Below are 26,572 nucleotides of genomic sequence, written 5' to 3'. Positions count from 1 at the left end.
CACTGCAGCACTTTCCGCAGATTGGTGTAGACGTATGTTATTGGGATAGCACACATATGTCCCATTTGATGAGTAATAGCTACCAACCCATCTAATGGCTCTGATGCTATCAGTATAACCCCTTAGATGCTGCAGTTAATGCTGCGGCACTTAAGTGGCATCTGACTAGTCACCAAAGCCAAACAACCCCAATTAACGTGATGCTGGGTTGCGGTCACTCCATCAGCTGACCCCTCTAGCGATATGACATCAGGGCGCTGGTTGGCTTTGATGGCAGCTGGGGGGATCTGACAACACCCAATAAGATGCCTGTCTGTCTACACTGACAGACATATTACATTGAAATGCACAAGTTGTTTTTTTCCTTATCCTTTCGCCCCCAAAATGATTTTTTTTTAAATTTCCATACAATTTATGTACCCTGTGTCTTTCTCTAAGGGCAACCAGCACAAGGTTTCAGGATATTTAGATATGAGTGGAGGTAACTACATGAACAATTCCATCGGGAAAAGAGCAGTGAAGTAAACTGAGTCCCACCACCTCTTCCAGAGATTCGAGTCCGACTTCCTCACCTTTGGCTTTGGATTGCCGGTGACCTTGCAGGTGAAGGTAGCGGACATCCCTTCAAATATTTTGTAATGCTTCAATTTAGTCTCAAACTGAGGAGGAACACTGTCCTCGGCAACGTCTTCTCCATGTTCCACGTCATCATCCGATTCCTCAGCAGCAGACCTCTCGAGACGATATTCGATCTCGCTGATAAGTCTCTGCTCGAAGCTGGACACTTTGTATTCCTGCCAGATTGGAAAAAAAGGTTTACTTATTAAGCCTGCAAGTATTAGATGTTGTCTCTGCTTCATATTCCTGGTAAAGGCCTAAAGTAAAAGAACGTTTAAACTAAAAACTGAGTTCAATCACACTGGTGGACTCCTAGCTTCACCACAAGGTAGCCCCTCATTCGGAGAGCAGAACACCAGGGCTTTTTATTACATCCAGCACTGCAATCCATACCGGAAATATCCTGCCGCTGTCTAATAAAGAGTGGTAGATTATAGTCTGCCCACAGGAAGCAACAAAGATACATTTCTGACACTCACATTTGGCCGTCACACCTTATGGATGATGTGTCATCTCGGGGGAGATGGATGAAGGGAAATCTTAGTCTGTAAGTACAGTCTATGTATTTATTGGCCCGTAAATGTCACCGGTGAAAAACAATGTGGTAGTGTTATGTCAGCCTGGGAGACAGACGCCGTCCCGTAATGTGTCATAGGAATACCTGGATCTGATGGCTGCTCTCTAGGCCCCTATGTTATGGGGGCTTTTACATTTAGGCTCTTTTTTGGTGTCAGTTCTCCTTGCAGCACAGTAAAGGAATGTACAACAGACCAACGCTGAGGGTCACATAATGACTAGAAGGGTAGGAGGTGGCACTCATTTCTGGTGTGTTGAGCCAAGAGAAAAGGTAAGAAAACCACTGTAAGGTATTTATCTTTACCGTCAAACTATTTGAGTCCCTGTCCATCATCCTAACTATGATAGTAATTGACAGACTGCATACTGCAGAATTTCCATGCTTGGAACTGGGCTCGCTAATAGAGGTAAGGGAATAATTTCACAGAACCCTGATCCAGCGGCCACGTCAGTTCCATGCCCAAAAGACGGGAGTCCTGCAAACCGCCCCGTACCTGCTGAAATCCCCGGCACTTCTTATGATTTGTATGTCATCGGTGTGGTGTTATGATGTTGTCCTGGGCCCGCTAATCAGGGGAGGCCCCGGTAGGACAGCACGGTTAAGGCATTTCACAACGCTCCCATCCAGCAGCCAAGGAATACTGATGGGGGGTTGCTGGACCTAGGTCCTACAAATCCATTCCCTCATTTCTTCTACCCAGAGCACGACAAGTCAATAGCTTCCTGCATTTTACCAGACAAGAACAGAACTGTCCGTCTACATTTTGGCATTTTGCTTATGGAGCACAGAAGGCATAAATGCAGGTAAGACTATGTACATAGCTGTACAATGATAAAATAACAGTATAATAAGGAGGTAACATGGGATGACTATTTTTAGGTGAGGAATTTCAGGTATTTACTGGGCTATTGTTGCCAGTAGTATTTCTAGCATATGGCGTTCCCCTAGACTTTCTATTACTTTTCTTTGGGAAAATGATCACACTCCACATGGTTATCTGGGGATGACGCAGGGCAGACACACAAAACCAGTTCATGTATGGACACCAGTAAAGGTTGAGTCAATACAGGTGGATTTTAGCTGGTGCCGCACTCAAAGACGTTTAGTGAAACTAAACAAAACAGTGGCGCCATGCAAATAAAACGTTTTATGGCATGCGTGACGGGCACATCGTGAGGACTGATGCAGTCTTCACACACAGGGTTTTAATTCGGTTTCCGGTAACATAATTAACCATTTTCTTACCAAAAAGGTTACACAAAATAATACAGTCATTGGCATCTCATGACATCATATGTTAAAACAGCCAAAATCAACACAATGTAGAGTGTTTAGTGAGAATAAGGGTCCGTGTAAGTGCAGAGATGAAAGCCAGGGGGATAGTAACCTTCTGCAGGTCAAGAGGGCTCTCTACAGAAGCATCAAGAGAGGAAACAGAGGAAACTTCCTGCAAAGGTAGAAAAGAAGGTGAGAGCTTACAGAATGGAAATGGTTACTGTATCGCCACGTGCCCTTCTACTGATAGCAGAGATTTCTCCACTGCGGTGTGGGAGTTTTCTTAAAAAACAATAAATCTAAAAGTTTTAGATGCAGACTACCAATCTGGCATGAGTTCGGAGTTTTATGCCCTTTTCCCCGAACCCTATCATCTGTCAGGGTCAACTGGCACAAACTCATTGGATTGTTAAGCGATCCTCTAGAAGAGCAGCAGGCTCTGTGTTCTTCTTGCCATGTAATCAATGATCGTGGTGCAGAAGATTACACTTGAAGAGGTTGTCCCGTACTTTTATATTGATGGCTTATCCTTCGATAGATTGATCATCAATATCAGACTGGTGGGGGTGCGACACCTGGCAATCCTGCCGATCAGCTCTTCCTGGTGCCAGCATTAGTCGGATGTGAGCAGCTGCTGAGAGGAACAGCACAGCTCCGATACCTGTACAATGGCCGCAGCGAGGTATTGCAGATTCAGCTCCAGTCATTCATACGCGAGCGAGCTGTGCAGCTGGTCACATCTGGCCACTGTAGAAACAGCGGACAAGCAGGGACGCCTACCCCAAGCATAAGCCATCAATAGAAATGCAGTGGACTGCACCTTTAAAGCTGAGGATGTACTCACTTATATTATACATATCTATTTGAGCTAGCATTCAAGCTGTGTTAAATACAGGCTCTGTTAAAATACAAAAACACTTAAAAAGGGATTGTTCAGGTCTAAAAAAAAAAATAATTAAATCACAAGAATGTACATGACGTTATAAGTGTTACTTAGGATGACAAGTAATTTGTGGCGCAAAGCTCCAGCAGGGTAAATAATTTTCATGATGGTACAAAATCTGGCAATGTCCTGTCATGTGACCGGTACCAAGAAGAGCAGATCCATGAGAAGATATACCGTATATTACAAAAATACATTCCACTGAGATAAATAGTATAAAACAATACTTAGTCCTGAACAACCTCTTTAATGCCAGTGTATGTTCCCTTTAGGTATACAAAATGCACACTATATAAAACCTAGAGGCGATGAGACTCCTGTACAATTATGGGGGCTTTCTTCTGTAAGAATTAGACCGTGCACATGCACAAAGGTAAAGGCTAAACTATAAAACACACATTATGGATGAACCGCTGACATGTAGCGCCTCTCTACTCAATGATGGAGCCATAACTTGCTTCCGAAAATTCGGTTATTTCTGGGACATTGATTTCCTGTTTCCACTCGACACACAGGGAAGGCTGCCTTCATGTATGCCCAGTAGCCCTTCAGTAAAATGTGTGTTCCTCCTATAGGTGGTGTCAGTGATCAGTTTAGGAGAAACAGATATTAATTTCTACCTGTGAATTAAAATCATCTTCTGGCTCCTGGAGGTTAAAAACTGTTGCTGCATTGTCAGCGCCCAGCAGTCGTCGCGCCATTTTCTCCTCATATGTCAATTTCTTAGGAGAGGTAAAAAGAAAGTAGATTAACAAACTAACAAATTCTATTCAGATAAGTGTTAATGGGAAACTGAAAAAGCAACTGTTGTGGCCCATAGAGTGGTCCCAAGTAGGGGACTTTCCGCTATAACGTTTGCTTTCCCTAACAGGGCCTTCGATAGACGTGTTGTGGTCTTCATGAGACCGTCCATTTATGAGACAGTCGTGATGGACATTTTCTAACCAAAATGGGCAGCACTGAATTACATGTTGCAAGATCACTGCCAATTATCAATCGCAATGGTTTACAGGCACTAAGATGTCAATCTACTTTTGGGGGGTTCTCTAGCTCATGATACTGATGACTCGTCCTTGCCATAGGTCCTCACTATCAGATCAATGGGGGTCCACCACCCAGCACCCACACTGATTAGGTGTTAAAAGCTCCAGCAGAAGTTGTATAAAAACACTGAAAAGACTCAAACTAAGCAGCTCTATGCAATGTGTAGAGTCCATTGTGGGGTACAGCAGATCAGCGCCTTCTCTCAGGAATAGGAGATGTTCTGCAGTGCTTGGCAGCAGACGTTACACAATGAATGGAGAAATGCAGTGCAGCACTGTTCAATGTTTTCATCTGGCTAGCACCTGATCGGTGATGGTTTCAAATTCCCACCATTGTAACATTGATGACCTATCATAAGGACAGGTCATCAATATCGAATGCAAGAAGAACCCCTTTAAGTGTCCTAAAACGTAACTGGAATGTCAGGCAGTAGGAGGACATCACCCATAATAGTACCGGTTGTCCGTTGTTTAGAAGTTCCTCTTTGAAGCGGAGTTTTCTCTCCAGATCTTGAATGACGGCATCTTTTGTCCCCTGAATCTCCTCGTCAGATGCTATACGGGCAGTCCGGCCAGCTTTCTTTGGAAAGCCACTAACAGAGGAAACAGAATATGACAGTAGTCACTTGCACTATTCATCCAGCACAGTCTTCACATACAGAACACTACTAGTAGTCTTATGCAGAGATATGGATGCAAATTCTTCAGAAAAATTAGACAACAGTCTGGGAAAAATTGGTGGCCGTCAGCTGAACCATATAAAGAGCAGCAGAGCTCTCTGGATAGCAGATACATAATGTGACAATACCGGATCTGTGCATTTATATAATTCTGTATTGTGCCGTTCCATTGTTATTACTCCTGAAAATGTAGGAACATATAGAGAGCTGGGTGCTGCCATTACCCCTTTCTAAATGGCGTGTCCCTATACAGTCGGGCACATGCCAGCACTGACTGGTCAGCGTCAGTCTGTAGGAAACAACCTCAACTTGTAACACCCAGTACAAATTTAAGGGGAGTCTGACACTAAGAAACCAAGTACACAGTCATATAGGGGACTTAGCCCCTATATAAAGCATACCTTTAGCATACTAGTCTTTGCCTTTAGTACCAAAAACACTGTTTAATCAATATGCAACTAGCTTGGTGTACCCATGGCATGGCCCAATAATCAGTGCCCCATTCTGCCCCCAAAGTTAGCACGACTTTCTTGAGGCACCCAGCACCATAAGTTGCATATTAATTAACCAGTGGTTTCTGCAGCCTAAAGTCAAGAATTAATTAGAACACTAAAGCTAGGATTTTTATGGGGGCTACATCTCCTATATGACTGAGTACTAAGAAAATTAAGTTGGGGGAGGGGGTGACAGACCCTTTAAAGATGGAATTAAACATGTTGAAATGACACATTTCTAGTCCCTGAACCCTGTACTGGTCACAGTAATGTATCCATACTAATACTATAATTGCCACCTTCACAATAGTAAATTCTAAAAATAAACATTTGCAATACTTTTCCATTACTAATGTTCATGGCTCTGACTGGAGAGGATACAAATCCAGCTTCCCTAAGAGAAATAATGGAAAATTGAGTCAGGTCCAAGCTCGGATAGATTGTGCCTCCGAGATATCAGATACTGATAAACATTACGGGTGGGCGCCAAGCACAGCGTATTAAATGATTACCGTATATCCAGCCGTCACATGACAGGCAGGACCGCAGCACCTTCCTTTCTGGGAAATAGGACGTTACATGTGATCCCAACCATCACGACAACAGACGCCGGGAATTACTGTAACCACATCCAGATTGCTCTCAATACACGTCACATTCCTTGCTGGTTACATACTAATAATGATTTCTCCACTTTTAGTTTAATCTTTTTTCTAAAACTGTTCAACTTTTTTCGAACTTTTATGGATTTGTATCAGTAAATAAGTGCTCAGTCAGGCAACACGATCATAATGTTAAATGATTATGCTTTAATAGGGTCCCCATCTCCATTCACTGCCTGGGGTGGGCAAATCATTCTTCCAAGGGACCACGTGAGAGGTCGTTACTGTTGTGAGGAGTCGAATTGACAAGTCAAGCTTAATTGTGCTCATTATTATTCTATCACGTAATATTTAACAGAATTAAGAATGCGGACCCACTCCTACTACTAATACGTTGCAATATGCCTTACTGGGACATGTATTCTTATCAGTAGCAACTAATCACACCATACAAAATGTACAAAAGCTGCAAATCATAACCCTCCTGTTATTTACCCTTACGTATAAACTAGGATGTACCTTAATCAACTGCTTAACCCACAGTATGATGCCCCCCACACAGTGTGATGCCCCCATAGTCTCTCTAACAGTGCAATTCCCCCATAAATATGATGCCCCACACACAAACAGTATGATGTCCCCACAGCTCCACACACAGTATGATGCCCCCACAAAGTGTGATGCCCCCATAGTCTCATTCCCATTGCGTTAATAATAGGACCGCGCTAACGGACAGCGTTGCACAGCGAAATTAACGCCGTGCAACGCGTCCGTTAGCGCGCCCATTAATAGCAATGGGGACGCGCATCACTAGTGCGTGCCATTTTCGGCACGCGCTAACGATGTGCCGGTGTTTTGTGGCGTGCCGCTGCTTGCAGCGTCCGAGGCGCGCCCGCGGTCCATTCCCCGCGCGGGGACGTTTACGCGACCCCTTTACAACACATTGCGTTAGCGCAATCCGCTAGCGCTAGGCACTAAACGGATTGCACTAACGCAATCTGAACCTTACAGTGCAATTCCCCCATAAATATGATGCCCCACACACACAGTATGATACCCCCACAGCCCCACGCACACACAGTAGGATGTCCCCACAGCCCCACGCACACACAGTAGGATGTCCCCACAGCCCCACGCACACACAGTAGGATGCCCCCACAGCCCCACACACAGTAGGATGCCCCCACAGTGTGATGATGCCATAGTCTCTCTAACAGTCTAATTCCCCCACAAATATAATGCCCCACACACACAGTATGATACCCCCACAGCCCGATGCCCCCACAGCCCCACGCACACACAGTATGATGCCCCCATACAGTATGATGCCTACAGTGTGATGACCCCAGTTTCTCTAACAGACCAAATCCCCCACAAATATGATGCTCCACACACACACAGTATGATGCCCCCACAGCCCCACGCACAGTATGATGCCCCCACAGCCCCACACACAGTATGATGCCCCCACAGCTCCACACACAGTATGATGCCCCCACAGCCCCACGCACACAGTATGATACAGCCACACACACACACACAGTATGATGCCCCCACAGCCCCACGCACACAGTATGATACAGCCACACACACACACAGTATGATGCCCCCACAGCCCCACGCACACTGTATGATGGCCTCCACAGCACGATGCCCCAGCAGATCCTTACACACAGAATGATGGCCCTGCAGCCTTACTCCCAAATACTGACCGACAAAAAAATGCTCACCTAGCCCCATTGCCATGATGCTCGGCTCTGTATACTGTGTGAACTGAGGCTCTAGTGTGAACTAGTGCCATTATCATGGCTGCTGCACTTAGACTCAGATGTGCAGGCTGAATGGTGGAAGAGAGAACCGACGGCTCCACTTTTCTATCTAATCGTGTATGTATCCCATAGATGCCAGGTGGAAGTGGCGGCTTGGCGGTATAGTACGCCACTGTACCCACCTTTTTGGCTGTCCCAGTTCGTAGGCAGGATAGGAACAGCCAAAAAGCGGGAATGGGCAAATATGCTGCACTGGTCTGGAATATTATAATATATTATATACTAATGAAGATAGGCGAGTGCTGTTACACGTCTTTTAGAAGTCCGCAACAGCAAAAGATAAATCTCCTCTATTTTAGACTATTTGATCGCTGGCTTTAAGAAAATGAATTTTAATCTGCCTGGTTAATGGTGAAGCAAGCTACCTCCTAGATAAAATGGTCTTGCATCTAAGCCTCTCACCAAAATTAGCGTTTTACATACAATGTGACACATGCACTTGGCTTTTTGCATTGCAGCATTCTTACTAAAATTATTTAAACTATAACAACTTCCGTAGCAATAGTATATTCTGCAGAGCTTTTCTTTTATGTGATGTGCCTTTTACACAAATTTCACTATAGCTTTGAAATGCAACATGTATACCTTTGGACAATATTTTTTACTTCTAGCCCTGTATTTTTTGGCTAAATATTACTTTGACATGCGGTTTCATCAAAAATGTTAGACCTTTATTCTTCTACAGCCTCTGTGTATCACAGTACATAGTAGACTAATAAAGATCGGGAGTTCCTCTGACAGCAGTTTCTAATTGCTCTTCTCCTGAACCATCGTATAAGCTTATTTGAAACCAATAAAAGGTAAAAAGTTTATTTATAAATCAGTTTAGGGTATAATCCAGAAGAAGAGACATGAAGGTAACAATCCTTACAGTCAAAACAAACTTTAATGATGAATTTCATGATTTCTCTAACTACTATGTACTGTGATAATTAGAGGCTGTAGCAAAATGTTCAAAAATTTTGAAATGAAACTTTTTTACAAAAGTGATGATTAGTTAAAAAAAATGTAATAAAGGAAACATGTCCCAGAAGTTTGCAAATCCTTTAACAAATAATTCAGCAAAATAACGTGATCGCGATAGTCCTAGAAAAATAGACCTTTTTAGAAGTAGAACCCCAGACAACAGGGATTTTATGAAGATAAAGAACATTCATGGTACAGTTATTTGGATATTTGGATAACTAACAGTTTTTATCATGTTATTTAAGTAAATTTGTTATAATAATGATTTCTGCTATAGTATATGCAATACTTATAACAACATTTTAAAATGATCTAAAAAAAATGACAAGAAGAGTTACGGTACAGTATAAACTTACGGTGGCATTACACCTTTTGGAAGACCAAGCTCATTGAATGAAACAGGTGATGGCTGAGACGGCAGCATGGAACTAAGGAAGGCTGCAGGGTTGTAGCCAGAGTTGGATCCTCTTGAAGTAGGAGAAAGAGATGGACTGTAGGATGGTGAATGGGCAGAACCTGGAAGTGGAGGAGGTGGAGGAGGAAGAGGAAATGGATCTTGACTACTATAGTTTGCAGAAGGACTCATCACAGGAGGTGGAGGAGGTGGCGGTGATGATGATGTTGGAGACCAAAATGCTTCCGGTTCTGGATAAAATGGTTGAGAGAATGGTGGTACTGGAGCTCTACCAAAAGGTTTTTGAGGTGCTGATGTTGGAGAAGGAAGGCTGGAGGTAGAAGACCCAGAAGATGGTGTCACAAAGCCTGGGGTGGAACTCATGTTCTGAGCAGCAATAAACTGTTTAGGACGAGCGTAGTTAAAGGAGCTCGCTGGTTGCATCCCCGGAGAACTGTGAGAATTCAGAACGCTCATTTGTGTTGGTGAAGTGATAAACTGACTGGCCTCGAGTTCCTGGATGGAAGGTGGAGGAGGGAAAGAAGGTGAAGGTGGTGTACTCTGCTGAAGACTTGATGGTTGTTTCACAGCAGCAGATTCTTTTTCTTTAAGTATTTGATTCTGTAGTTGCAGTAATGTCTGAGAATCCCTGGGTAAATGAGAAGAAAGAAAAAAAAATATGAGCAGGGCAATGGTATTCGAGCAGTGTGGAACTGAAGGAACAGAAGGAATGCTGCGCTATTCATATTCAACTTAACCTTGATCATAAATTTCTCCTGCATGAAACCAAAAGGTATTTAGAAATTCCTGCTAGATTCAGAGCTGAAGCCAGTGATGGTAGGACAGATAAGGCATAGATGTGGTGAAGAGGAGTCATCTCTCCTGAACCAAGAATGGACCCATCCCAGAAGCCAAGCAGTGAGTGCAGGCACCTAGACATTCAGAGCCATGTCTGAAAGGGAGAACATTATTTCATTATCACCTTTGAACGAGCTGTCCACATCACACTGTTGTACTTTGTAACATCACCGAGGATTAAGGTACCTTCATACATAACGATATTGTTAAGGATATCGTTGCAACGTCACGCTTTTTTTGTGACGTAGCAACGATCCCGCTAACGATATCTTTATGTGTGACAGCGACCAACAATCAGGCCCCTGCTGGGAGATCGTTGGTCGTGGGGAATGATCAGGACCTTTTTTGGTCACTGATCACCCCGCTGTCATCGCTAGATCAGCGTGTGACGCCGATCTAGCGATGTGTTCACCTGTAACCAGGGTAAACATTGGGTTACTAAGTGCAGGGCCGCTCTTAGTAACCCGATATTTACCCTGGTTACCATTGTAAAAGTAAAAAAAAAACAAAAAACAGTACATACTTACATTCCGATGTCTGTCACGTCCTCCGCCGTCAGCTTCCCTGCACTGTGTAAGCGCCGGCCGTAAAGCAGAGCGGTGACGTCACCGCTGTGCTCTGCTTTACGGCCGGCCGGCGCTGACAGTGCAGGGAAGCTGACGCCGGGGGACGTAACAGACATCGGAATGTAAGCATGTACTGTTTTTTTTTTTTTACTTTTATAATGGTAACCAGGGTAAATATCGGGTTACTAAGCGCGGCCCTGCGCTTAGTAACCTGATGTTTACCCTGGTTACCCGGGGACTTCGGCATAGTTGAAGACAGTTTCAACAATGCCGAAGTCTTTCCCCGGATCGTTGGTCGCTCTCTCCAGCAGCTGTGTGACAGCGCCCCAGCGACCACACAACGATTACCAACGATCATGGCCAGGTCGTATCGCTGGTCGTGATCGTTGGTAAATCGTTTAGTGTAACGGTACCTTTAGTTTTATTATGGACCATTATGGGAAGAACATATGGGTACAATAAAGCTAAAAAAAATAAAAATAGGAGGCTCACAAAGACCATTTTATGTTAAATCTCCAAATTATTATGAAAGTATTATGAAAGTATATAGCCCAGAAATGTAAACCCACTGAACAGTAATTATGGGGATTAATAGCTTTTCCAATGATACTATAAAATGGCCATGCTATTACAAATTATAGATTTATAGGCCAAACAATACAAGAAGAAGTCCAGAGTATTGTTTATAAACATTAATATATAATTATCTGAAGCCATTCACCATACTTTACCAATGAAAGAAGGATCTGACTGATAGAGTATGGAAAGAAAGCTTTGGACAAACGACATGATGATTTCATAATCACCAGTTAACCAATATGTGTTATTAAAAGAGAAGTGGAGATGGCCAATTGGGGAATTTTAACCCCCGTAATGTTGACCTTAAAATTTCTTACAGATGTTTGGTAATAACAAGATAGGGCTCACAGCAAAGCTTTGAGAATTTGTTTTTTATTTTAGGAAATATGAGGGTAAGTTCACACAGGGCATTTTTTCTGCGTTTTTTTCTGCAGCAAAACCTGATCATCTTGGCAGGAAAGAAGCTGTTTAGGTGCGTTTTTGCCGTGTTGTTGGTGCTTTTTTTCATGCTTTTTTTTCTCTTTGTGCGTGCCAATAAAGTTGAGTGCACACAGAAAAAAAAAGCAACTTCCTGTAGGTAGAATAGATAGATTACCTGTGGTATCCTCTTCCCCGGCATTTTCCCACAGTGCAGAGGTTACCTCCGGTCAGGCTGTGAGGGAGCGCAGGCTCGGTGACGTCACCACTAGTTACAGGGCCTGCGCCCGCTCTGTCTCCTTCATTCCCCAGTAGCTTACAGCCGGGGGCGTTCGCATTAGCAGCGCTCCCCATTGTAAGCTTCATCTCCCCCAGATACTGCGTGGGACACTCGTTATATCGGACTACGACGGATCAGGGAGTATGCTTTTTCCCTTTTTTTTTTTACTACAGAAGATCGAGGGCTTTGCTTGGAATGGCAGAACAATAAAAAGATTGCAAAACTGTGTGGGGTTTTATTTAATTAAAAGACTTTTTTCTGCATGTGTGTGTTTATTTAACCCTTTAACTGCTATCGGATTAGTACTGGATAGGAGTCTTATTGACACCTCTCCATTACTAAGCTGGCTTAATGTCACCTTACAATAGCAAGGTGACATTAACCCATCATTACCCTGCTTGCCACAGCTACAGGGCAAGTGGGAAGAGCCAGGCAAAGCGCCAAAATTGGCGCATCTAATATGTGTGCCTTTTCTGGGCAGCTGTGGGCTGCTATTTTTAGGCTGGGGGGGGCTATATCAATGGCCCCTTACCAGCCTGAGAATACCAGCCCCCAGCTGTCAGCTTTAGCAAGGCTGGTTGTCAAAAATGGGGGGGGACCCCACGCCGTTTTTTTATTATTTAAATAATTGTTTAACCCCTTAATCCCATTGGATGTACTATCCCGTCGAGGTGACCTGGGACTTCATTCCTAGTGACGGGATAGTACGTCCAGCGCGATCAGCCGCGTCCACGGGGGGAGCACGGCCGGGTGTCAGCTGACTATCGCAGTCACGGACCGCTCCTGGCACATTAACCCCCGGAACACTGCGATCAAACATGATTGCAGCGTTCCGGCAGTACAGGGAAGCATCATGCAGGGAGGGGGCTCCCTGCAGGCTTCCCTGAGACCCTCGGTACAAGGAGATGTGCTCACCATGTACCGAGCGTCTCCTCCCTGCAGGCCCCGGCTCCAAAATGGCCGCAGGGCTACATCCGGGTCTAAATAAAAAACAATAAAAGTACACATATTTAGTATCCGCGTCCTTAACTACCCCACCTATAAAACTGTCCCGCTAGTTAACCCCTTCAGTGAACGCGGTAAAAAAAAACTGAGGCAAAAAACAACGCTTTATTACCATACCGCCGAACAAAAAGTGGAATAACATGCGATCAAAAAGACAGCTATAAATAACCATGGTACCGCTGAAAATGTCATCTTATCCCGCAAAAAACGAGCCACCATACAGCATCATCAGCGTAAAAAAAAAAAAAAAAAAGTTATAGTCCTCAGAATAAAGCGATGCAAAAATAATTATTTTTTCTATAAAATAGTTTTTTATCGTATAAAAGCGCCAAAACATAAAAAAATTATATAAATGAGGTATCGCTGTAATCGTACTGACCCGAAGAATAAAAATGCTTTATCAAGTTTACCAGATGTGAAACGGTATAAACACCCCCCCCCCCCCAAAAGAATTTCATGAATAGCTGGTTTTTAGTCATTCTGCCTCACAAAAATCAGAATAAAAAGCGATGAAAAAAATGTCACGTGCCCGAAAATGTTACCAATAAGAACATCAACTCGTCCCGCAAAAAACAAGACCTCACATGACTCTGTGGACCAAAATATTTTTTTGCAATAAAAAGCGTCTTTTAGTGTGTGACGGCTGCCGATCATAAAAATCAGCTAAAAAAAAACCTGCTTTAAATAGTAAATCAAACCCCCCTCACTCAATCACCACCTTAGCCCCTTAGTGACGGAGCCAAATTTTTTAAATCTGACCAGTGTCACTTTATGTGGTAATAACTCTGGAACACTTCAACAAATCCCAGTGATTGTGAGAATGTTTTTTCGTGACACATTATACTTTATGATAATGGTAAATTTAGGTCAATATGTTTAGTGTTTATTTATAAAAAATATAAAAAAATTTGAGAAAAATGTTAAAAAAATTAGCAATTTTCAAAGTTTGAATGATTATCCCTTTAATCCAGATGGTCATACCACAGCAAACCATTAATAAATAACATTTCCCTCATGTCGGCTTTACATCAGCACCATTTGTAAAATGTTCTTTTATTTTAGGAGGTTTAAAGGGAACCTGTCACCCCGTTTTTTGAGATTGAGCTATAAATACTGTTAAATAGGGCCTGCGCTGTGTGTTCCTATAGTGTATGTAGTGTACCCCGATTCCCCACCTATGCTGAGAAATAACTTACCAAAGTCGCCGTTTTCGCCTGTCAATCAGGCTGGTCAGGTCGGGAGGGCGTGGTGACATCGCTGGTTCTTCCTCAGCTTTACGTTGGTGGCGTAGTGGTGAAGACACAGCGCGCGATCTGCGCTGTCATCCCTTTCGTCGGTGGGGGCGGCCATCTTCCTGGGGCCGCGCGTGCGCAGATCGAGTGCTCTGCTGCACGGGGCTTCAGGAAAATGGCCGCGGGATGCCGCGCGTGCGCATTAGAGATCGTGGCGGCCATTTTCCCAAAGCCGAGTTTGCATCTCGGCTTTGGGAAAATGGCCGCCGCGATCTCTAATGCGCACGCGCGGCATCCCGCGGCCATTTTCCTGAAGCCCCGTGCAGCAGAGCACTCGATCTGCGCACGCGCGGCCCCAGGAAGATGGCCGCCCCCACCGATGCAAGGGATTACAGCGCAGATCGCGCGCTGCTTGTTCACCACTACGCCACCAACGTAAAGCTGAGGAAGAACCACCGATGTCACCACGCCCTCCCGACCTGACCAGCCTGATTGACAGGCGAAAACGGCGACTTTGGTAAGTTATTTCTCAGCATACATGGGGAATCGGGGTACACTACATACACTATAGGAACACACAGCGCAGGCCCTATTTAACAGTATTTATAGCTCAATCTCAAAAAACGGGGTGACAGGTTCCCTTTAAAAATGTAGCAGCAATTTTTCATTTTTTCAAGGAAATTTACATTTATTTTTTTACGGACCTATCCATGTTTGAATTGACTTTAGGGGTCTCATATATTGGGAAACCCCCAAACGTGATACCATTTTAAAAACAGGACCCCCTGACATACTGAAAACTGCTGTCAGGTAGTTTATTAACCCTTCAGGTGCTTTACAGGAATTAATGCAAAGTGGCATGACAAATGAAAATGTGCATTTTTACCACCTAAATGTCAGTAACTTCTGAACAGGTTACAACAGCCGACAGACTCTAAGGCCGCTACTTGGTCATGAATTGCCATCGCAAACATCAGGACCACACAATCATGATCTGCGGACACCAATTGGGATAAAGAGGAAGTCCCCACGCTCTGTTAACCATTTATAATGATGTAGTCACTATTGACAGCAGCATCTAAGGGGTTAAACAGATATGGACGGTGCCAACACTGATCGTGGCTGATACAGCAAGTTGTCAGCTATAGTGTACAGCCGACAGCTGCTGGATTGTCACCTGTATGGGCACGCTATTCTCTTAAATCTCAGGTCAGTTAAAAGACGTATTGGCTGTCATTAAGGGGTTTGTTAGGGAAAAATAATAAAATTAAAAAAATGTGTTTATTTCCATTTTCCCATTAGGGTTAGGGCTAGGGCTAGGATTAGGGCTAGGGTTTCAGTTATAATTGGGGGGTTTCCACTGTTTAGGCACATCAGGGGCTCTCCAAACGTGACATGGCATCCGATCTCAATTCCAGCCAGTTCTGGGTTGAAAAAGTAAAACAGTGCTCCTTCCCTTCCGAGCTCTGCCATGCGCCCAAACAGTGGTTTACCCCCACATATGGGGTATCAGCGTACTCAGGACAAATTGCACAACATCTTTTGGGGTCCATTTTCTCCTGTTACCCTTGATAAAATAAAACAAATTGGAGCTGAAGTAAATTTTGTGTGAAAAAAAACGTTCATTTTTATTTAAACATTCCAAAAATTCCTGTGAAACATCTGAAGGGTTAATAAACTTCTTAAATGTGGTTGTGAGCACCTTGAGGGGTGCAGTTTTTAGAATGGTGTCACACTTGGTTATTTTCTATCATATAGACCCCTCAAAATTACTTCAAATGAGATGTGGTCCCTAAAAAAAAACTGTGTTGTAAAAATCAGAAATTGCTGGTCAACTTTTAACCCTTATAATTCCCTAACAAAAAAAGATTTTGGGTTCCAAAATTGTGCTGATGTAAAGTAGACATGTGGGAAATGTTACTTATTAAGTATTTTGTGTGACATATCTCTGTGATTTAAGGGCATAAAACTTCAAGGTTGGAAAATTGCGAAATTTTCAAAATTTTCACAAAATTTCTGTTTTTTTCACAAATAAACGCAAGTCTTATCGAATAAATGTTACCACTATCATGAAGTACAATATGTCACGAGAAAACAGTCAGAATCATCAGGATCCGTTGAAGCGTTCCAGAGTTATAACCTCATAAATGGACAGTGGTCAGAATTGTAAAAATTGGATAGCGCAGGAGAGGCAGATGAAAACTCCCATCTGCTGCTCCTGCTCTCACTGTAATTAGCGGCTGTAAGTGTCAGATGATGGGAGCACTAGTCCCAATAGCTGACACCAGTGATTGGAGGTGAAGTTTACACCTCCGATCACATCTGAGCGCTCCCCGATGTCTTCTGACAGCGTGGGAAGCGCGGCTCTCTGACCGGCGGGGATGATTTCCCCGCTGATCAGAAGCGGTGTTTGCCACGGTGTTATGCATATGACAGAGTTTCAAACACTAATGTCGGACCCCCCATTCAAGTGAATGGGGTTTGGGTCCGCTCTGCTGGATAACACGCTGTATGAACGTATCATGCAGCCTGCCATCTAGAAGTAGCAGAGCCGAGTGTGCTGGTACTCTAAAAAGCAGCTGAAAAGAAGCATAAAAAATGCAGCAAAAATGCCCAGTGTGAACTTCCCCTTATTGTAGATGAGCATGGCTGGTGATCATTTCAGAGCATTCTCATGGGAAATAGTTACCGGTATCTGCTTGCTTTCAGGTGGTCAGTGGTAATAATGGTAATGTTAGGGCCAGTGCCATCTACGTCTAATTGCTAAGCATGTACTATGAGCAATCTGAAATAATGAACAAGAAATATTTTTCTGCCTATTGTTCAGTCCTTCATCCTATGCACAAAGTCACACTATGAATGGCATTAAGATCTCGGTCAGGTCCCATATTGGAAACACCATCTGACTAAATATTGTGCAAGCTGAAAAAAAAAATAAAGAAGTCGTCCACTTTCCTTTACCATTCCTCACAGTGGTCGTGAGGTCTGATAACAAACACATGCGCTTCGTACAGTATAAACCAGCTCCAGACCGGGTGAGAACATTGGCCAGTTCATATCTAGAGGTATCAATCAGAACATCGGCTCCCTCCAAGAAAACTTCTCTAGATGTGAGGGAATGATCATTAATAAATAATACACGAGGAGCCAGGGAGGAGCAGAATGCATTCAGCAAAGCCCAAGGAGAAACTTTCACAGAAGTCGTGAGGTCTGATAATAAACATGTGCATTTCTCACTATATAAACCAGCTCCAGACTGGGCGGTAACATTGCGAAGCGCGTATCTGTTAGTCTTAATCATACCCCTGCTCTCCTAAAGGAAACTACTCTCCATATATATATATGAGAGGAGGAATGTTAATAAATAATATGAGGAACCATGGTGAAACAGCATGCATTCAGTCTAGCCCAAGGAGAAACATCTACTTGAGGAGCCTCACCTAAAGATGAGTGAATCGTTCTGATGCTAGTAGAACTCATGTCGAAGCAAATCTGCTGTACTACAACAATTCAGGAATCAAGAAGTTTTCTATTCAAGTCATGCGAATTTCCAAAAGATATGTCCACGGCCATTTTACACAATGCAGAAGCAGGGAATGGAGCAGCCATTTTATAGTGACACTGAATAGTGAGAGAACGTCACAGCTCACAGCATAACAATAGCCATATGGAGAGAAAGCCTTAAAACACTGAATAAACATTATAGCTAGTGTGTGAGAGCAAAGCAATAATAAGTAGCTACCATCTCAGTTTTTCCCCCAATTTCACATTACTTGTTAAGGTTACCCCAAAGGAAAGCTTTTTCAACTGTTCTTTGCTTACTAACAGAAAACTTCATACTTTCTTTCAATAAGGTTTGCACCCTTAGTCAAAGTAAAATTAGCAGTTCAATAGGGTATAATGGATGTTCAAAATACATAGCTGTGTCTACACTCTTGATGGAATCTATTCATATTTTTTAATCCAATACATTTTTGCAAGCTGGATCATCTCCTTTTTTCACTAAATTAAAAACTTGGACAAAGTCATGAGCCAGCCTAGATATTTATTTAAAAAAAAAATGTCTACAATTGAGGAAGTTTATCTTTATCTAATACTAGATGGTGGCCCGATTCTAACGCATCGGGTGTTCTAGAATACGCATGTCCACGTAGTATACTGCACAGCCCACGTAGTATATTGCCCAGTCACGTAGTATACTGCACAGCCCACGTAGTATATTGCCCAGTCACGTAGTATATTGCCCAGTGGCGTCGTATATTGCCCAGCGACGTAGTATATTGCCCAGCCACGTAGTATATTGCCCAGCGGCGTAGTATATTGCCCAGCCACGTAGTATATTGCCCAGCCACGTAGTATATTGCCCAGCCACGTAGTATATTGCCCAGCCACGTAGTATATTGCACAGTCACGTAGTATATTGATGACGTCGCGCTCACATGACCGTGACGTCACGGCAGGTCCTTGTCGCACACCAGCCCTGGGACCGGAAGCTGGCGCTTGCAATGGAGCGATCCCGGGAGGGTCCTGAGGAGCGGGAAAGGCGGCGGAGGGTGAGTATAGCAGGTTTTTTGTTTTTTTTAATTATTTTTAACATGACCTATTTTTACTATTGATGCCGCATAGGCAGCATCAATAGTAAATAGTTGGGGACACACAGGGTTAATAGCAGCGGGAACGGAGTGCGGTACACCGCGGGCAGTTACCGCTGCCATTAACCCTGTGTGAGCGGTGAGTGGAGGGGATTACGGAGCGGGCGCCGGGCAGTGAGTGCAGGGGAGTAGGGGAGGGACTAATCGGACTGTGCCCGTCGCTGATTGGTCGCGGCAGCCATGACAGGCAGAGGCCGAGACCAATCAGCGAACGAATAACCGTGACAGAAGGACAGACAGACGGAAGTGACCCTTAGACAATTATGTATATAGATAACAATGAATCTTTAGTATGGAAGCAAAGAGGTTATTCCATGAACAAAGTACCGTACATTTAATTAATAAATCTGAGAATAAAATGAAGACAATCACAGATGGGGAATACTGGATTAGTATAATATGTCATCCCAGAGCAGTAAAAAGCATATGGCGCAATGGCTTAATTTAAATATGCAATAACAAAAGGATTAAAAATATATATATCTTGAATTAATAAATAATACAGGTATTATAGAATGATGCCAACAAAAGTAACTCCAGACACAGTATATTCCTTCACAGTACCATCCACATGTACGGTATGATGGCCCTACTGTACCCCCCCTCAACCTTCCCGGAAAAGCACGGTAACCTCAACAAATGATGATGCAACTGTGATCCCCAAATAGCCTTCCACAAAGTATAATGTGCCCCATGTAGTTCTCCATACAGAATAATGGTCCCCACAGTCTTCCATGCAAGATAATGAGCTCCACATATTCCTCTATTCAGTATAATGAGCCAAAGTTCTCTATACAGTATAGTGGGCTCCATATTGCCTTACAGTATAAAGGCCTTACACAGTACTCTTTAAAAGATAATGGGCCCCCCATAAAAACAAACAAAACAAAACAAAAAAAAAACACCTATTCTCATTCCCAGACTGCTCTAGTCTCGGCAGTGAGTGCTCTGAAGCTCTGCATTGCTCAGCACAGCAGGGGCAAAATAGTGATGCGATTGCGCCAACTGTGCAGAGTTTTAGACGCAGAAGGATAATAATGGTGGAAGGAGTGAACCACTTTCTCTTTCATCATTGCATGCAACTGTATCAGCATCCAATTGCCGATTCATTTGAAAGTTCGATGGCGGGAGGTGCCGTAGTTGCAGGGTATACCGTGAAGATTGGTAGAGCAGCTTAGTATACATTTTTTGCAAAAAACGTATCAACCAAATACCCTGTTATTTACATCTTATACTAGCACTTGCGGATTACTGCAAACATTTTTTCAAACTGAGTGTTTTTGGTTTTACTATTCTCTTTTGTGTCTTCAGGTTTCTTGGTGGTGTGTGAACATGATCATACAGACTTGTTCACTGTGCAAGTAGCCCATGTGTTCCCGTTTCCATAATTGTTCTCTTGTGTCTACAAGACTGGGGAGTTCCACCACTCCTCTTGGGCTATCTGCACAAAAGCTGTTCTACCCTGTATGCACACATGGATTTTTCCTCTCTGAACCCTGTTCACACAGGTTATATACAGATGATCAGGTTTTTAAATACATCAGATAGGGATTGCATACATTAGTTAGGACTGCTCTGATAAGGGTATACCGTGAAGATTGGTAGAGCAGCTTAGTATACATTTTTTGCAAAAAACGTATCAACCAAATACCCTGTTTTTTACATCTTTTACTAGCAGTTGCGGATTACTGCAACATTTTTTCAAACTGAGTGTTTTTGGTTTTACTATTCTCTTTTGTATCAGCATCCAATTGCCGATTCATTTGAAAGTTCGATGGCGGGAGGTGCCGTAGTTGCAGGCCAAATATAATCATCTTGCGTGCTAGATTTGGCCACGGGCCAGAGTTTGACATGTGTGCTCTAGCAGATCTACCACAGATGCCCACCTTGTTACATACATGTAAATTTTTGGATAGAAAACAGTTCAAAAATATTAGAACCTGATGGGGAGACACCATTTTTGGTGTCTGGGATGGTTTAGTGAATCCTGCATTGAGCAGGGGTTGGACACGATGACCCAGGCGGTTCCTTCCAACTCTAACATTCTATGATTCTACAAGTTTTCTTGTCCCAAACTGGTAGCCTACAGGGGAAAATTATATTGGTGGCCAAACTATACCTTCACAGATGGTTGCTATGTCGTGAGGAAACACATCTAAATATGAGGTACGTGGGCAATACTGGGATTGAATTTACCGTATACTGAACAAGATTAATCCTGCAAACACGACCACTTCCATTCTGATCCTTACACCTCTGGCAGGAGGACATTGAGTGACTGCATCCATCCTCACTACTCCTGTCCATACTTCCCAGTAATTCGGAGTAATCCTATCATCATAGTGTTTGAGTTATGCAATCGGCCTGAAGAATTTTTGACAAGAGGTCTTCTGTGCTGGAAGTGGAGGCATATGAGCAATACCATAATTTAAACCATACCTTCCGGAGCAGATAAATATGGGTGACATGCGTTCTGCTACACAGCCTACAAATCATCTTCGATTCCTGCCATGGCCGGTGATTTACAGTGTGCCAAGGACCTATGGGCTTTGTACATACATCATACTTGTTGATATTTTTCCCAGTCGGCCCCTCACTTCTGAACTTGAGAGCTGCTTTCTTCTTATTATTATTTAGTAATATCGGATCTAGTAGTTGCCGAGAAGGGTCTAACTGCAAGTAATGGACACATGTACTCATCCTCCTGAACAGAGGCACAGCCTAAAATGGCAGTTTTTGGTCTCGTTTGCTTTGGGCGTTCAAGGCTTTATCAGTAGATGAACAAGCCACTGAACTAATGCCATTTTCCTCTTCAGTTACTTTATCTGTCCACAGGAAATTAGGGTAATGTCTGTGGAATCAGCTGCTCACTTGTGGGATGACAGAAATGATTCAGCGCTACTCTGCAGCTGATAGCGACAATGCGTCCATGTGGAGGACCATATGTCATCTATAATCTGGATTACTGGCAGCACTCCGACAATTAGAAGCTGGAATGACATGATGACACAGGGTTTACAAGCTGACGACATAGTTTCCTCTATGTCTCTGCAGCGGATTATAACAAATGCTTTATCAGCACAGAAATAGATTTAGTCTGAAGCACAAATATCGAAGTTGTACTAACACAAAATACAGCTGTTGGCTGAAGGATCATTTGGCCATGAGCTATGGTCTCCAGCTACCCCATAGACAAGCACACAATGATCAGCTAATCCTACATCGTATTTCACAAAAAAAGAAAAGAATCAGGCAGTCAGATGTCTCTGGTGATGCATAGGTTCACTGGAAACAAAGATTTGCAAAGATCAAAATCTATCTTGACACTTTTTTTTTACTGGATGAGAAATGTTGCGCGAAAGATAGTCCCCATACATATAGGACTGTCAGCAGCTTCCATTGTAATCAGCTAAATTTCCAAATTAGCAACCTACCATAAATGTTATGATGATGTAAGCAATTCTGTAATTCACAAAGGAAACATAAGGCAATCTATTTTAACTGATAATGTTATAGGGTTATTCTCAACACTGATCTTCTGTAGTGCACCACTTCGAGGTCTCACTGCTTCCTGCTTTCCGAGGATGGTGCCCCCCTGCCCTGTAAACTATCCGAAACTGTAAGCAGAGACAGCTTTGCTTCTACATTACTAGAGCGGAGCAGAGGCACCGGAGCTGGAGAGAGCCAGTGATCCGTGCAAGCTCCACTGTAAGCGGCTTGCTCCTCGCCAAGGACACCGGTCAGCTCGGACAGACTGAAGAAACGGCCAGTGACCTAGGCAATGAGTAGTTAACAATTACGTTTCTTGTTTGATAGTAACCCAATAACCAAACAAATGTGAGGGTTAAGATTAGGCCATCACTGAGTAGTCACATTATTAGGACATCACTGTGACTAGTCACATTACACACTTCACGACCCGTAAAATGTACCCTTTTTTCTGGAAAACTGGGCGATTTTGGCTTCTTGAATAGTATCTCAATAGTCCAATAATTCTATGCATTTGCACCTCCTTGTTCTGATACTATCATTTAGACACACAATTAAATGACTATTATACTTAGACTTTAAGAGCTATAGAAAACCTCTAAGCCCATGTTCAGTATTTGGTCAGTTTTTTACCTCAGTATTTGTAAGCCAAAACCTGGAGAGGAAAAATATAATAGAAACACGTCACCAGTGCTGCATTTATCACCCACTCCTGGCCTTAGCTTATAAATACTGAGGTAAAAAACTCACCAAATACTGAATGTGTGCACGTGGCCTAAAACGCCCTATAAATCAGTATATGGTATAGTTAGGGTTAGCATGAGATATGGCGACTAAGTTACAAATTTACAAATTACAATTTTACAAATGCCCTGTATGTAACCCCTTTCTCATGTACAGCACCATGTAATTAATGGTGCTATATAAATTAATAATAATAATAAATTTCCTATGGACTCACAAGAATGAGGCCTCAGAGGTAGAAGGGATTGTGAGAAACCACTACAATGAATTCCAATACTCAGAAATGGTTGTGTTATTTGTATCAGCATCTTTGTGATCTAGCTTTCCAGATGTAGAGGGGCTTGTGGCTGATTTATAACTGCGAGGTCCCCCTTACTTTTCATTCTTCCAGTTTTCACTAACAAGGCTCATGGGTATACAGCCGGCTGTTGGACTGAATACTTTTGTGGTTTTGTATATGAGGAAAATGCTTCTGTATGATATATTTTTATGCTTCAGCATTAACCAGAATAGCGAAAAATAAAAATGAAATAAATACTACAGAGGCCATATAGAAAATCATATAGTACTGTTCTGGGAACAATGATGTGGCTAGCCAGGGAACTGTGCGCTAAGGCAAAACATTTTTAAATAAGGTCCATAATGAAACATATGTTCATCATTTTACAATCTGTATAGAATAGTATTGATTTACTTATTTCCTATGTGTTGTGAGTTAACCCGTATTATAATATTCTATATACAGTGCTTACGAAAGTATTCGGCCCCCTGGAACTTTTCAACCTTTTCCCACATATCATGCTTCAAACAAAGATACCAAATGTAAATTTTTGGTGAAGAATCAACAACAAGTGGAACACTATTGTGAAGTTACACTAAATTTATTGATTATTTTACATTTTTGTGGAAATTCAAAAACTGAAAAGTGGGGCTCATAGAGAATGAATAGAGCGGTGAACGTATTCACCTCTCTGGGAATTACCCTTCAATCCCAGCATAGTATAACCTGGAACATGCAGGTATTCCTAGCTGAGGACATTGTGCTTTATGGCGGCTATAGTAAACTGAATACACCATGTATGGCTCCCCGAAGGGGCCAGCGCTGGTCAGTGTCATGGGGTAGACTGAGTGCCTATATATCATCCCACAGATTTAGAATTTAATCGAGGAGCGAAAGGATTGTGGGATTGTAACATCGTTCCCTGATGGACATAAATAACGTTGTGCTTTTCCCAGTCTCAATGGCTACACGGACAACTCCACTGTGTTTTCTGGGAATAAATATTTTTCTTCAGATTAAAACATCTGTTTTCAGTTTGTACAAACAGCTATTCCGGAAAGATTGAAGAAATGTATGAATAGTTAGAAAGCAACTACGTGAGGCGCTACAGTGTTTGTACCCTCTGTAGATAAGCCGCCAACAGGGGTTTCTGCCAGTGAATTTCTCTTCTCTCCCCATTGAAAACACACGGGCAATCGGCTGAGTGTTCATGTTTCTGGGAGCATCAGGGAAAGCAGCTCCTTGACCAACAGATATTTTGCATGTATGGTCAAGAGATAAAGATCTGAACATGATACATGTCCATTTCCATGCAGCTCATCTGTATAGTTCAGTGCCGTACCCAAGTATGCCATGAGTCTCAGAAACCACTAGAACCCTGGATCAGCACTTAATCTGCTCTATAATTTAGGGCCTTGGATCTAAACAAGTGAAGCCACTTTGTAACATCCAAATACTGGTAGCATTTACACCCGACATGAATGCTGGTCTACAAATGAATCATGGGCTATGTGAAGAGTGGGCTTATAATGATAACACTGCTACTGAGCTTCTCTACTGGATTTACTCCAATAGGATACCTGGCGTCCTATGAAATTAGCCCCATGTGTGTGAGATACAGAATTTACAACATGAGCCCCATTACGGCCAATGACTGTTCTAGAGATTGATGGACACCATGACATATGTTGGCACTTTACCTTTACTGTGGTAACTGTACTGATTATACACACCAGCCTCAGGGGCTAAATATATACTGTACTCATCTTGCCATATTAACTATTTAAAAAAATACATATAATTCATATCTATTGACAAAAAAAAGTAAAATTATGAATATCTTTCTTAACCCCTTTACCCCCAAGGGTGGTTTGCACGTTAATGACCGGGCCAATTTTTACAATTCTGACCACTGTCCCTTTATGAGGTTATAACTCTGGAACGCTTCAACGGATCCCAGTGATTCTGACATTTTTTTCTCGTGACATATTGTACTTCATAATAGTGGTAAAAATTATTTGATAGTACCTGCGTTTATTTGTGAAAAAAACGGAAATTTGGCGAAAATTATGAAAATTTCGCAATTTTCCAACTTTGAATTTTTATGCAATTAAATCACAGAGATATGTCACACAAAATACTTAATAAGTAACATTTCCCACATGTCTACTTTACATCAGCACAATTTTGGAACCAAAATTTTTTTTTGTTAGGGAGTTATAAGGGTTAAAAGTTGACCAGCAATTTCTCGTTTTTACAACACCATTTTTTTTTTTTAGGGACCACATCTCATTTGAAGTCATTTTGAGGGGTCTATATGATAGAAAATGCCCAAGTGTGACACCATTCTAAAAACTGCACCCCTCAAGGTGCTCAAAACCACAATAAAGAAGTTTATTAACCCTTCTGGTGCTTCACAGGAATTTTTGGAATGTTTAAATAAAAATGAACATTTAACTTTTTTTCACAAAAAATTTACTTCAGCTCCAATTTGTTTTATTTTACCAAGGGTAACAGGAGAAAATGGACCCCAAAAGTTGTTGTACAATTTGTCCTGAGTACGCTGATACCCCATATGTGGGGGTGTTTGACAGGAATTGAGATGGAACGCCATGTTGCGTTTGGAAAGCCACTGATGTGCCTAAACATTGAAACCCCCCACAAGTGACACCATTTTGGAAAGTAGACCCCCTAAGGAACTTATCTAGATGTGTTTTGAGCGCTTTGACCCACCAAGGGCTTCACAGACGTTTATAATGCAGAGCCGTAAAAATAAAACAAAAATTTTTTTCCCACAAAAATTATTTTTTTAGCCCCCAGTTTTGCATTTTCCCGAGGGTAACAGGAGAAATTGGACCCCAAAATTTGTTGTCCAATTTGTCCTGAGTACGCTGATACCCCATATGTGGGGGGGAACCACCGTTTGGGCGCATGGAAGGGAAGGAGTGCCATTTGGAATGCAGACTTAGATGGATTGGTCTGCAGGCGTCACATTGCGTTTGCAGAGCCCCTAATGTACCTAAACAGTAGAAACCCCCCACAAGTGACG

At 42.6% G+C, this 26,572-nt stretch overlaps 1 protein-coding gene across 4 annotated transcripts in view; it reads right to left on the bottom strand.

Moving 5' to 3' along the window:
- Positions 1 to 26,572, bottom strand: part of PALLD (palladin, cytoskeletal associated protein) — a 345,012-nt gene that overhangs the window by 33,356 nt on the left and 285,084 nt on the right. For all 4 annotated transcript variants that reach the window (XM_069744202.1, XM_069744203.1, XM_069744201.1 and 1 more), the window contains 4 exons: positions 9,384 to 10,070; positions 4,914 to 5,049; positions 4,034 to 4,135; positions 573 to 794 (listed from right to left, as the gene is read on the bottom strand). In XM_069744202.1, coding sequence (XP_069600303.1) covers positions 573 to 794; positions 4,034 to 4,135; positions 4,914 to 5,049; positions 9,384 to 10,070 — 1,147 coding nt within the window. The remainder of the gene's footprint in view (positions 1 to 572; positions 795 to 4,033; positions 4,136 to 4,913; positions 5,050 to 9,383; positions 10,071 to 26,572) is intronic.

The sequence above is a fragment of the Ranitomeya imitator genome, chromosome 1 (assembly GCF_032444005.1).
Source record: "Ranitomeya imitator isolate aRanImi1 chromosome 1, aRanImi1.pri, whole genome shotgun sequence".
Taxonomy (NCBI): Eukaryota; Metazoa; Chordata; class Amphibia; order Anura; family Dendrobatidae; genus Ranitomeya; species Ranitomeya imitator.
Note: the sequence above shows the minus strand (reverse complement) of the source record. Positions and strands in the feature narration are given on the sequence as shown.